Source organism: Labrus mixtus, chromosome 2 (genome assembly GCF_963584025.1).
Source record: "Labrus mixtus chromosome 2, fLabMix1.1, whole genome shotgun sequence".
Lineage (NCBI taxonomy): Eukaryota > Metazoa > Chordata > Actinopteri > Labriformes > Labridae > Labrus > Labrus mixtus.
In genome coordinates, this window is record NC_083613.1 from 3,366,231 (window position 1) to 3,381,078 (window position 14,848).

The following is a 14,848-nucleotide window of genomic DNA, read 5'->3' on the forward strand; positions in this document are numbered from 1 at the left end:
TCCGTTGTTTTCCTTCTTTCTACATAGGCCATATGGCGAGATAGTTTTCTACAGAAGAAATTGGAGAAAAATAGCGTTCAAAAACACAGTTACAGTATGTTTGTTTACCTGTTGGGAAGGAAGACACTGACGCTACCAGTATAGATGTGCTAGTGCTACTATGTTCAAACCACTTGGTTGTCATGTAAAATGATCCAGTCTATATGTTGTCATCACAGAGCTCATGGAGAGGGAAAGAGAGGAGGGAAGGATGGAAAGCTCCGACCAAGAAGAGGAAGACAGCAGGACGCAGGATGGACGAGTTCAATCTGCAGAGGACCATGGAGCAACTTTACCATTCGATCAAGAGGTACAAAAGTGTCATATTGTTTGATGTAGTGTTTTTATTCTCCTGTGGGGATCAATACAGAGATATCTTCTTATCATCTTGTGAATAAATAGCCACATTCATTGTGTTTTATTATGTGATATTTAATTGATATCACACTTTGCTAGTGTGTTGTATAGAATAATTAACAAGGAATCCAAGTACCCTATACTGTTGCATACAATGTTTGTCCTATCAAACACAAATAACCAGTTCCCACAAAGGCTGAATATGTGCAATCTAATGTGTGTTCATAACTAAACTCTGTTTAAATCATTTTTTCAGTATCAAAAAGTATCAAAAACCTTTCTATGTGCGTTCTGTATGTGTCACAGTGTGGCTTACAGGATCAGCCAGAAGCAGAGCTGGATAGGGCGACCCCCGAGCCACACTCTGACCACAGGGGCGCAGATGAATATCACACTGAAGGTCTGTCTCACAGTAACCCTGTTTGTGATTTACAAGAGTATAAAACAACACAGTGTGACACATTTTAACAAAGTTCAATATGATTCTTAATAACCAAAGGGAAATACATATTGGCAAATGTAGTGCAAACTGATTTAAATGACTCATACAGGAGGATTTGCTCAAGACCTATTTATTCAAAAGTCAATTTAATAAATTGAGACTGAATCAATGAGATGTTATTATCAAAAGTATAACAAAAATAACAAAAGAATGAACACAAATATATCCTTTAAGTCAAAGAAAGACAAGAATACTTTCAATAACATGTTTACGAGTACTTTCACAGTCAGCATTATATTGTTATTTTTTTTTACATTTAGATGCTGTTATGGTTTAAAGATTTGCCTGATTTTCTGATTTCAGTGGTGGAAAATGTTACTGAGGTGCCGTTACCTCACTTCTCAGATCTAAATGCATCGGAAGACACAGAGGACCATGATCCACTGCAAGAAGAAGAGGAGGAGTTTATTGTTCTGGACCCTGAGCATGTCTGTAGCTTCTTAAAGATTCCATGTTATTGCAGAATCATGGTTTTAGTGTACGAAGTGCAATGTTGTATCAAGAGCTTTCCAACAAATATGCAGAGGGCAGACGTGTCTTCTTGGCTTTTAGCCATAGAAATGTGTAATACAGTGATTTCATAGTCAGTTGGTTGATTCTTATAAAGCCTACTGTCATGCCTTTGATGCCATGTTTGATGTTTTGGCAGCCCCTGGTTAGAAGGCAGCAAGCCGCCCTCAGCAGGCAGCTCAGCAATGAGTTGGAGAGGATCAACGAGCGTCTAAAGCAAAAGGTTGGTATCTTCTCATGTACCATATTGTGTTAGTTCTAACATAAATAGATGTACACATTAAGAAGCAAACATCATGTAGTTAACAATCACCCCACATGTCAATTCATCCACAAGATGGTGCTGTTGACCTGTGAAGAAAAAATAGATCATATAATAAATCTCTTTAAAAAATAGATCATAATAATAAATCTCTTTAAAAATAGATCATAATAATAAATCTCTTTAAAAATTGATCATAATAATAAATCTCTTTAAAAATAGATCATAATAATAAATCTCTTTATTTTGATCTATGGTCCTTCATGTAGTATTTACTCAACAGCATAAGATATTAACACAACATGGATATATGTGACCAAAATTGTATATATGGAAAACGTATAGAAAGTATACTGAGATTACCTGAAAGACTAAACGAGGGATGTTGTGCCCTTTCTCTGACTGTTCCAGCAATCATTAGAGAAGACGGATGACAAGCACAAACTGGAGGTAGCTGTCGAGTTATTTAGGGTTCAGGAGCAGCTTGTGAGACTCCAGAGCAGGCTGGAGGAGCGTCATCAAAACAAGGCACAGGCTGAAGCCAAACATCGGCAGATCCAGGATCAACTGGGGGTGGTGAAGAGCCAGTATTCTAGTACCACCAACCAGAACAAGAAAGCCAAATCTAACGGTGAGAGTGATTTAGTGGTCTTGTTTTGTTGTTGATCGAGTATTCTATAGAACTCTCTGTCTCCGTTTACTTTGATTCAACAGCTCTTACATAACACATTTTCTAACAATTCTCATTTTAAAGACAAATTTGGAAATATTACAAAATATTCTGAAACATAGGCCTGACCTGGACAATTAATTCTAGAAATAGTGAAGGGTGGTGGGTTGTGTTCTGAAACCAAAAACTGAAGTTGAGCCTCTCACGCAACTCAATTTAACTTCAACTTGAGCCAGGAGAAGAAGTATGGACACACAAGCTTAAATATTAGAGCTTTAACAAGTTGGAGAAAATGTATTTTCATTATGTAATTGAAGTAAATATTACTTCACCAGATCTGTTAATTACAAGAGTTTATTCTCTGAGCAGTTATAAAGCTACAGAAATGAGATTTCAGATGGTTTTGTATGTACAAGAGATTCAATCATGTAAACTTACTGAGAGTGATTTCAAACAGTCATTACTACCTTTCTATTTAAAACAGCCTTTAGGGTCTTTGTAGACCTCTGCATATTGCAGGCTAAAAGAACAATAGCTTTAACAGCTTTAACACAGTGGTAGGCTGAGTATTACACGATGGTTTAATGAAATGTCTCTGTGCTTGGCTCTGGAAAAGATAACATATACACACAAGACAAACGAGAATTATTTGACGATATCTGGGGCCTATATATTAATTTTCTACGGGATAAAGATCTGTCACATATTTTGAGCTAGGCTGGTAAAGAGTTGGCGATGTCTGTAATTGTGGTTGTTTTTGCAGAAACTGTTCTTGGGCAGAATATTTGTGATTCACAAATCATCTATGGCAATGTACTCCCTTTAGTTAATATTTTTTTACAGTAATAATTAAGCAACATTTTGTAATTTTGTATTTTTATTATTATATTTTACTTTTTTCCCCCCTTCTTTTATTAATGTGTATATATGTACACGTGTATATCTTTTTTTTTTTTCTTTCCTTAGAATTTATTTAATTGTAATTGTGTGTCTTGGAAAAATATTTAAAACTCAGTAAACATATTGTTAAAAAAAAACAGCCTTTAGTTAGGTCCTTTTGATATACAGTTCTGTCTCAGCAGCAGTGGATGTCCACACAGATTTAATGCACTGACTGCTATGAATCTTTTCTTCAGTGTCCCAGCTACAGTCGGAGATAGACAACCTGATGCAGCATCTCGTCTTTGCACAAGGAGTCAGTGAGGATCTGCGCTCTCATGTGAAAGCTTTGAAGAATGCCAAACACAAAGCGGGAGCTGAGAAGACCCAGGCTGAAGAACAGAAATTAAAGCAGGTGGACAGGACACAGCTAAAACATTACATCTTTTTAACTTCTGACTATATGAGGCTTTATTGTGTAATAATGTTGTTGTACTTTTTTTTTTTTTTTAAATACTCCTTCACTATCAGGATATTTATGTCGAGCGTCTAACGAAGGATCTGGAGAGGCTGACGCAGCAGGTAGCCATGTATGAGGCCCAGACGAGTGCCCAAGCAGAAGAGACACAGGCAGCCAAAGAAGCTCTGGCTGAGGTAACTGTAGTATGGCATACAACAATATAAACCTGTCAATTCAAAAAGGTCCTTAATCACCAAATAAGCACTTATCATATGAGCAAATATTAATACTAGAAACATTTGGAAAGTATTGACAGAAGTGTGTAAAGCTTCAAAAATGTGTCACCACTTAGGGGTAGTGCTTAATGACAAACCTGATAGCAAAAGTGACACATTATCATATCTAGTTGGGGGTTTTGAATATCCAGGAAAAAACAAATTGTTAAGTACAGTCATTAAGAGTTACAAATAAAAGATATAAGTCACGTTTACAGCGTCACAGTGGTGATTTGGTTAGCACTGTTGTCCTTACATTAATGCTACCTCTGCTCTGCCATTGCCTACATGCTTGTTAGGTTAAATGGTGAATGGTGAAGTGAATGGTTGTCCCTCTCTTTGTGTTGACCCTGTGATTGACTGACAACCTGTCGAGGGTTTCCCCCGCCTCCAGCATAATGTCTGCTGGGAACGGCTTTAGCCCCTTGTGTAGATAATAGGAATAATAATAATAGCTTTATTTATATAGCACCTTTAAAACAAATGTTTACAAAGTGCTGTGACAGACAAAGCAAATACAGACAACAGAACAGAGATCAACAGACGGGCCAAACAGAGAGGGCAAAATTATAAAAATGCAAATAACAGGAATAATATAGATTCAACAGGCAGGTGTGGAGAGGCAGTTCAATACAATGAAGGAAAATTAGTTTAAAATCAACCAGGAGAGAACAAAATTCTTGAACAAAATAATTGATAGAGGCCCAATACCCACTCTGTTTTTTTAGCTCTTTTCTGATCTCAACCAACTCCTGAGATGAACACAGCCTTTTAGCCACAGAATAGACCACACTTTGTCACAGTTAGTCACTTACTTTGGTTGCTTTATGACACTTTTTAGGGAGTGTACAGTCAGACTAGCAAACCTTTTTCACTTAAAGTTAAAAAAAAAGCAGTGAAGAAAAAAAACAGAAGAGCTGTCTAGAAGAGGCAAGAAGACTCTGGTGAGCTGCAGTATCAGGTGATCATTGTTTTGGACACCTTTGACATTAGTTATTGTCACTGTATAGATATTGATTAGTAAAAAATGAATCCAGTGTCTTTATAATTCAAACAGAACTAACAGTGATATTTGGTATAGAGACAACAGAGAGTAAAGCCTGGCAGTATATGTGATTATTATGACAGTACATTATTCATTTGACCTGATGGACTCCAGCCTCTCCCCACATAAAATGTACTCTAAGCAAATGAAAAACACTCGTTGGGAATGCTGTTGTTCCCTCAGGACAGTGTTGTACGTTTATTAATACAAAGGTACACCTTTGTTATACTAGGCATGGTGACACATTTTTGGCTGTTAAGGAAGTGCATAAAAAACATCCTTCCCAAAATGTGTTTCTGTCACGTTCCTTTCTGTGTGCAGGCAGAGATGGAAGTGGAGTCTCTGGCAATGGCTCGTAGGCAGCTGATGCAGCAGTGGAGCAGCAGCTTGATGGGGATGAGGAGACGAGATGAGGCCTTCAGCGCAATGCAGGACGCCATGCGGTGAGAGTGAGGGCATCACGGGTATTGACATGTAACTGAGTACAGCCGTTCTGGAAACATGCATAGAATCAGCAGCATCTTGGATATTTTTCCTCTTTGCTGAGATTTGCTGTTTGGTTTGCATTTTTAAAGATCAAGCAAAATGTGAAATTACAGCAATTACATCAACTATGAATGTGACTCAGCTGTCCTCCTAGAGTCTGAAGATAATCTAAAGAAAATACATCATCTGCACTAGACCCAATAGCAATGTTAGACTTAGACTGGAGGGTAAATTGTATTTTTGTAAAACAAGCATATTCATTCTTTCCACCGTGTTTGTTTTTCCCAGTGCTGTTGCGCACCAGGGGATTTTGCTGGACAGAGAGATTGAAGGATACAAGAAATCTGTCGCTGAGGAGCAGGAGCAAAATGAGACACTAACTATGCAGCTCAACTGGTCCCAGATGGATGGTAACACCTCAAAGAAGCAGATCAGCCAGAAGCAGGCCCAGCAAGAGGCTCTGCATGCTCACTACACAACCTGCCTTCGCACTCTAAGGGAGACTGAGCGCACTCTCAGCAGGCTGACTAAGGTGCTTAGAGGACACAGACGTTTTGTTGTGACAGCACTGCAACCAATTTATCAAGATGTCCTATTGCATTGTCTTGCCACTTTCTTTTTCCCCCTTGTCACCATTTCACTCTCCAACTCGTTTTGTTCTTCTGTCTCCTGTAGGAAACGGGCACCCACCAGGTTGAAGTGAACGATCAGAGGAAGCACTTGGAGAAACAGAGTGCTGTGCGCCTAGAGTTGGAGGACAAGATTATGACCAATATGCAGCAGAAGCTCACCCACAACAAGGCGGCCAAATACTCCGAAAGGCTCACCAGCAAGATAGCCTCGCTTAAGAAGGAAAAGGTAAATATAGGTTTTAAAAAGACGTAAAGTATTCAGGATGTTTGAGTGAAACATTCAGTGTGTAAAAAGCTTGACAGTCAATCAGTCAAAACGTACATGTTCTCAAATCTCTACAAGCAAATACCTCTTCCATAAAGTCTGTCTTTTAAAGTTTTTTGTCTTTTTTAGTGTCAACATAAGTTAGAATTTGTCTAAAAACATAACCAAAATTGTATATAAAAAATGTATATTATAAAACTATAAAGAATTTTCTTAGAACTTAAGTATAAAACTGGACCTCCATCAGTAAGGTACAGTTACCGTATATCTGAATATCAGGGTTCCCACTCGTCCTGGAAAACCTGGAAAACAGTTGACTAATTTTCCAGTACTGGAAAACACCTGGAGAATGAGAGAAAAAGTAAAATGTCAAGGAACATCACGTGTTGTCCTGGAAAATTATTCCAACACTCCTACAGAGTTGGACATTTTCACCGCCACACGTTAATAAAAGTAGCGATTTGTTACATAATCCACAACGCAGATTGAATGGAAGTCTATAGATAATGTAATGGCTCCGCCTCCCCCTCATGTCAAAAGTGGATATTTATTTACAATTTAGCTGAGAGGATGGAGCGAAAAGATCCTTTACAAAAAGAGAACAAACACCATGAGAGTAAATTGTGGCAACAACTATCAGGTAGACTTGTGTTTTCTCCTCAGTTTCAGGTCAGCACATCAACATACCTTTGTAGTGGTAGCTCACAGTGGGTGTGATTAGCCTTGTTAAAGACACTTAATATTGGTGTGGCACGATCACAGACTGTCATACCAGCTCGATCATCGCTGAAAATGTCCTGGAAAAGTCATGGAAAATGATCTCTGGAAAAGAGTGGGAACCCTGGAATATACTTTCATTCAGTTCAAACGATTTAGCAGGAAGACCTCTAAGAATTGTCTACATTTGATCCTGAAAATCAAAAAGGAACATTGTGTCGCCGCTTCTGTTTACCATTCAGTCATTTAAAAAGAACAACTGTAAGAACTACATTTCCTGCAGGGGAAAACAAATACCCAGAAGTGCTGCAGTAATGTTAACTAGTTGTCATGTAATCCCCAGTCACAAATGTGTTGCTGCTCCCATTCTTGTCGAGATTGTAATGCTTAAGTTTACTTTTTGTCTTCTAATAGATAATTGTTCACCTTGTGTAGATATTCTTCCCTCAAATAGTTAAGCCTAATGGTCGACTTCTTTAAGCTATATTAAGAGATCCAAACACTTTGGACTTGAGATTGTCAGTCGTAGCACAAGCTGGAAAGTGAATCTCATGTTGAGTAAACAGAACTTTATGTACACAAATAAGAGGATGTTTCCTCTAAGAGGTCATGGAAAGCAGCTTCAGTTCAGTGCCAGAGGATACAAAACTGCAACAGAATAAAACCACATGTGCAATATGATAAACAATAGATGCTTAACAATATTATTTTTTTTGTCCTGCTTGTCTTCTCTCCCTCCCTTTTTAGGTCTCTCAGTTGTGGCAGCTGGAGAACAATATAGTAGTGGTGGAACTGGAGAGCAGCAAGGTCATTCAACATCTGGAAAGCCTGGCTGTCATCCAGGAAGCCCTCGATGAAGAAATCTCAAAGAAAAACAAGATAACAACAACCATCCAGGCCAACATTTCTTCTTTTGTCACACTAATTGCGCAGAAGCAATCCAGCATAGCAAACTATAACAAAAAAATCGGTCAAATCGTCGCCAGCACTGGGGTGAGTTACTGACGGGGAAGCAGTAATCCTCTGTCTTCTTTGGAAGATTATTTGATAGCAATATTTTCACAGTCAGGTATGAAAATGGCATGCTCTTTTTTTGTGATTTGTTCAAATTTTTCCCCAGCGTGATGACCTTAGTCCGATGCAAATCAAGATAGAGGCATTGATGTCACAGTCTGCAGAAGTGACTGCAACTATGGAGAGTGTCAAAAAGCTCTGGATGAAACGTCAGGAGATACTGGAAGAGCAGAGCCGGGAAATAGAAGCCAACAGCAAGGACATGCTCAAACTGCAGAAAGAGTACACAAGCATGCAGCAGAAAAAGATATGCCTGGAGAGTAAGTGTTCAAGTTTAAAGAAGCACACATTGACACACATAGGTGCATAGGATACAAGTATCGGTCAGTCATTCAAATAGAATTCATAATAAAGCCATCAGTTTGTGCTTTAACTCAGCGCCTTCTCAGTCTTACATATGGCCAGGGTTTTTTTTTTTATCGTTTATTTGAATCAGGGACAGTGTACAAAGAAAACATTAGTCTCAGAAGAGAAGAGATGCTTTGTACCAGATTTAGCTAGCTAGCTAATTTCCATCTGTTGTCCCTGGGCAGATGATGGCAACAGCAAAATACAAATCAACCAGACACACACACACACACACACATATTTCATAAGAGAGAAGAAAGACATAGAACAATTTACAGATATTAAAACATTATGTACAAGTTTCCCTGAGAGATCTAAAAGGTTGTCGAGATGACACATTAATGCTGACAAGACTGGTTACTTAAAACCATTTTTTGACTTTCTGGGTGAAAGTGCAGAAGTTTGTGATGCAAATCAAGATTGCAGATTAAGTTTGATTGTAGTCACTTCCTGGTAGTCACTGTAATCACTCCCCAAATTAACATACTGTATCACTGTAGCCATATACACGGGTTATTTCTGTGTTGTGAACACCTGGCATCAGAATAGCATATACGGTCAGAATGGAGTGTACATGTTTACAGTTAGATTTAAAAAAAAACATATTTTTCAGAATAAATCTTTGGTTCTTTTTTCTTTATCATGACATATTGTCTAAAAAAAGTTTGGAAGTTTCGCCATGTATGGAATTCTTAAAATGGAAAAATGTGTAAGAACCCTGATAAGCTACTATTAAGCCATCACCAAACCCACCAGGTCAGGTGGAAGTAGAGCATCGTGACGAGACGGAGCTGGAGAAGAATGCAAAGACGCTGAGAGGCGACTTGCTGAAGCTCAACACTCTGATCAGCAAGAACGGACAGCTCAGTGTTGCACTAGAGCAGGACAATGCACTGATGGAGACGGACTTCCTGCACAGACTCAAGGCATGTCAGAACAGTTTCATTTCTCTCCAATGGTGTTCTTTTTTTTTTTTTAAGTAATACTTATTATGTCATATAATGTCTTAAGGAGGCTGAGCGGGATTCTATCGAGATGCAGATGAAACACGAGAAGACCCAGGAGGAAAAAGAGAGACTCCTTAACAGTCTGCTAGAGGCCCAGTCAGTCACTTCTACATTTATTATAAGTTGATTTAGATTACATGTCTAGTATTCAACTTAAAGAAAATCACAAGCTCTACAAGTTAACAAGGAAATGAAATGTGTGTTAAATGTTGCTGATTTGAATCATGTCTGCTGCTCTTATCATTCAGATTTGATCATTTGTCCTGCCTCTTATCTCCATTCTGTTTTCTCTTGCGTTCCCTTGGCTGTGTGTGTGGCCAATAGGCAGCAGATTATGCTGTGGGAGAAGAAGATCCAGCTTGTAAAAGAGACACGTTCTGCCGTGGACATAGATTTGGGTCAGGGAGACTTCCAGATGATGAAGACTGAGATACACCGTATGGAGGTAAAGCCTTAAACATCTCTCTGTTTGTTCCTGAATGTATATGCACAAAAAAGACGTGTTACTGAAAACTTTGAGGTCTTTTTTCCTCTGTGATCCTTTGAGAGATCCCGCCAAATGAATATGAACAAGTTTGACATATAAGTGAATAAAATGAATGGTAAGTGTTTTATTGTATTTGGACTGTAGTGCTGATACGTGGCCCTCCCCATTGTGAATGGATTTCCAGCCTTTTTTGCACAAGGGAAATGTGTTTAATTTACAGTGTTGTCGATGCAACCTCTAAGGAAGGTTCCTAATGTTTCATAATGAAGACAGGAGCCTCTCTGTGTGGAGTTCGCTATGTGCTTGAGCTTGTTTAATAAATGTGTTCACTCTATTCAGCGTGTTTTGTTGTGCAGGTACGACTCAACCAGCTGATGAAGCAGCAGGAGCGACTGCTCAGAGAAAGTGAAGCAACAGTGGCAAGGAGGGAGACCATTGTGCTGCGCAGGGAGGCCATGGTCCACACTTCTATCAAACAGAATACAATGGGCGAGCTAAACCGAGCGATACAGGGCCTGCAGCGCAAGATCCAGGACACACACAAGGTATAACACTGCCACTTTCCATTTCTGCATATGGGCCAGATTCATTTTTTTTTTTTTAATGATCTTATGTATCATTTCAGCATGTAGTCGAGTGTGAGCAGGTGATCAGGGACCTACAGGAGAGTCGGGTGATTCTGAGTGACAAGCTGGCACAGCAGAAGCAGCAGCTGGTAGATGTCTGCAGCTTCAGCTACGTTCTGGAGCCTGACTTTGTAAATCTTCAGGACACCAAAGACAGTGTAAGAAGCGTTTTCTGTCACGTGTACTGCATTACAACACATTTGGTCTTTCCACCATGTAGTTGACAGTAAATGTTTGAAAGAGGGGGAGTGTGTATTTTTTACTTTATACTGCCTTCTTTTGTGTCTCTTTAATATACAACCTCTTTAGTCCACATTGGATTTTACAATTCCTTTTTACAGTGTTCACAGTACGTGCTAAGCTAATCTTTAATACTTTTTTCAATCTTAAAATTTGAAAAGGTATTTCACCAAAGACAAAGTTCTTTTATTTTTATCATACAGTAAGAAGCTTGATTTTCACAGAAGCACCTCAGACCTTAAGGGTCAGGAGATCCAGATCTTTGTAGTAGAGATGAACACTTAGACCTTTTAATATAGATTTAAAATGATGAATAATGATCTCTACAGCTTTTATTTGATCCAGTATTGACTTTGTCTCGATCTTAGAGACATTTTAAAGTAATCCAGGCTTGGCTAAGAATTAAATGTTTTTGACTTTTTTGAATTACAGTTTTCACCCCTTCCTTTGACCGTGTCTCCCTTTCTCTTTCTCTCTCTCTCTCTCTCTCTCTCTCTCTCTCTCTCTCTCTCTCTCTAACAACAACTTGAAAACTGTTCAAAAAGCAGATTTTTAGATGTTCAATTGTAACTCTCAATAACTGAAATCAAAATTGAAAAGTATAACATTTAAATTGTAATGCAAATAATATTTCACAAATCAGGTGTTTGTGATCCACTTGATGAAGTGTAAACTAATCTAAGACTCAATCAGAGCAGTGCTGAATAACCCTGTATGATACTTCACATTGAGACAAGATGTGTGGATTAAAAACAGCTCTGCGCCTGCGTTCCCAGGTCAATCAGAATACAGTCATACCTACACACTCCACAGAAATTCATTGAAAGTGGAGCTACATGTCTCAACACTAATTCATCAGAATAAAGTATAAATGAACTCCTCATTAACATTAATATTTCCCATCATTGCTCTCTGAATCACATTTGAAAATCTGTATACAGTATATATTATATTAAGTGCATACATATGTATATGGTCATAGAAACCAGTATTTTGTATGTGTTTTTGTAAAAATGAACCAAGAGTAATTAACAGCTAAAAAAAATAATCTACCTGTAATTATATCAAATCAGTTGTACCATTTGAGTGCAAAGACAAATGTACTTTCAATAGTAAGGGCTTTTATGCAGTATTACAGTTCCACAGCAAATGATGTTTCCACTTCTAACAAGAATAAAAGTTGTTACTGCATACACATTATAGTTATGAGTCATTATTGGGTTAGGCTACTTAAGAAATAAATACATGGTGTATCACTCAAGTCAGTCCACAGAAAATTGTTTTGCAGGTGATTCTTTTATAGCTTTAACGATGGTGTGGTGAGCATGTTTACTTAAACATTTATCTGGGTCATGTGGAAATTGCTGTGGATTTATTGTCATGTGCATTGCTGTTTCCACTCATGAAAACCACTCCCACACATCAAGAATAGCTCCAGAAGGTGGAGCACTGTTGTGAATTTTCCAACAATTAAAAGAAGAAAAAAAAATACAATAATTTTCATCCCCTCTGTCCACGTAGAATCTGGCCCGCCTAGTAACTCTTCAAAGCAGGACCAAGAAGCTGCAGGGGGTGAGTGAGGGTGGGTACCAAGCCCTATCCACCAGTGAATCCATCAACGCTGCTACGCAAAGCAAGATGGAGCGCATGCACACTACCAGCGCCATCTTGCACCGTGTGTGTCAGGAATTCCCTCAGCACCAGGGGGCGCTGCACAGGCTGTTACTGGCACTGGCAGCGCGCACACAAATCCTGGAGCAGGAGATGTCCTGAGAGTGTGGAGAGGATGTAGACATGACTGAGTACAGGAGAAGAAGTACAGAGAATGGAAGAGGAGGACATTGTAGGTCAAGATAAGAGAACTACATGACCTTTAAAATATTAAGATCTCATCTATTTTATTGTTTGTGTTTTTTTGTACCTTTACTGTTAAACTGATTGTGAAACAAAGGAATAAAATGAAGAACTATTTGGCATGAATGCAATACACTAAACTGACTATAATGTGTCACTTTTCAATCCGGTTGCCAGTATAGAAACTGATTTGTGGTTACATAAGTGAGGGGGATGAGTATAAAATGGAAAAAGCACACTCATTTTTTGTAAATTAACTAAATCTGCACTGTGGGTAATTAGCATTTTGATGGTCAGTAGACACCCTGCCTTGAATGGTAAATGGTAAATGGGCTTGAGCTTATATAGCGCTATTATATAGTCTTCTGACTACTCAAAGCCCTATTACACTGCATGTCATACCTACACATTCACACACTGATGGTAGTGATCACTATGTAGTATCATCCATCAGAAGGAACTAATCTCATTCATACACCACCACTGAAGCAATTCATGGTTAAGTGTCTTCCCCAAGGACACATCGGACATGTTGCCCAGCTGGGGATTGAACCCTCGACCTTCCGGTTGCGAGATGACGACACAGTGTGTATGTAGCACCTGCAAAGATGTAATTGATTGACATTAGTTGTGTCTTAACGGTTACATTTAATGATTGAGAAGCCATCAGAGCACTAGTGTGAAAATCTGTTCCTTAAAAAAACAATATATTTACTGTGGATGGGGACGTGTATTCACTTTGCTACTGAAATAAACAAATCACACTTCTCCTCTCTGGCAATAGCATTTCAAGTTTGTTATTATTATCCATTGCCATTACGACAGCTATGACAGCATCATGATGCAATGACTGCATTGCAAAGCATAGAGAATGAACATTCACTTGCAGTGACTTCAAGTAATGTAAAACATCTCTGACGAGGGTGGCCAACAAACCATATCAATGCAATGTTGTTGAACTGGCTCTTCAGAATACATGCTTCCCGGAAGCATTATCATGTACTGTCAGGACTTTCCTCAGCTCCTCTGGGTATCAAACAGAGGTTCTATGTTCCAGAAGACAATTGTTCAATAACATTATAAGAGATTGTTGAGCGCTTCAGTTTACATTTCAAAAGAACTTCATTAGAAGAGAGATAGACTTTTGTTGTGCAGTTTGTATGAAGGTAAAAAAATACACTTAGCCACTGCAGAGTCTGTGGTACACACCAGTGTAAAAGTAACAGCTGTAACATTAAGTATAACAAACCTACATGTTCATATTTTTTGACACATTGATATGAACATAAAATCCTTTGAGAAATCCTGTTGTGTAAGAAGGACAATACGATTGGGAACATAGAACCCTGGGAACATGGACATGCTCTCATCCTAACTGGCACCATGCATGCACAGTCCCTGGAGCGTTGCTAAACAAGCAGCTAATAGAAATAACAGCGTCTACTCTTACTAAAACTCTCTCCCACCCTCCCATTGCCTTACTATCTAAACCCAAATTTTAACTCTGGGTAACCAAATCCCTACTATAAGGCCGTGGCTCAGTGGTAGAGTTGTCACTCTCAATTCGATCCCCAGCTTCTACAACCACATTGGTCAAGACACTTAACCCCAAGTTGCTTTTGCTGCTTAGTCGGTGATGTATGAATGTATGAATGGTTGGTTGTGATGGTTACATAACATAACAATCTCTGCCATCATTGTGTGAATGGGTGCTAATGGGTAGGTGTGACAGAAAACAAAAGAAGCGCTATACAAGCTCAAGTCCATTTATCATATCATCTAAATGGATATGGGAGATTATCTCTGTCTGAGCTTTACTACTGGATCAATAAGTGTTGTAGAGGATGTACGTGATGTACTTGAGTGAAAATATGACACAAAACCAACTCCTAGTATTGTAAAGTGCCTACTGACTCCATACCAGGTCTTGCCAAATGCAGTGTTCAGCTGTTTTGATTGGTTTGATCCCATTAGTATGAGTTCCTTTTCAGTGACCAGCATATTAAAAGTGAGGAACAATGCATGAATGCTCTCAGTCTGCCATTCAGCAAAAGTTACACAGTAAGCCTTAAGGAGCTTATCCAGTTTAAACATTCACCACTCAACCTCTGTC

At 38.7% G+C, this 14,848-nt stretch overlaps 1 protein-coding gene across 1 annotated transcript; it reads left to right on the forward strand.

Moving 5' to 3' along the window:
- Positions 1-223: 223 nt before the first annotated feature.
- On the forward strand, positions 224-13,503 carry ccdc40 (coiled-coil domain containing 40). Its single transcript, XM_061047432.1, has 18 exons — positions 224-349; positions 703-796; positions 1,202-1,326; positions 1,548-1,631; positions 2,082-2,301; positions 3,477-3,634; positions 3,751-3,873; positions 5,321-5,442; positions 5,774-6,017; positions 6,161-6,343; positions 7,847-8,092; positions 8,220-8,433; positions 9,278-9,447; positions 9,533-9,624; positions 9,853-9,973; positions 10,372-10,560; positions 10,641-10,799; positions 12,403-13,503. Exons 1-18 carry the CDS (start codon positions 224-226, stop codon positions 12,652-12,654), a joined length of 2,922 nt encoding a protein of 973 aa, XP_060903415.1. The 3' UTR covers positions 12,655-13,503.
- The last annotated feature ends 1,345 nt before the right edge of the window (positions 13,504-14,848 follow it).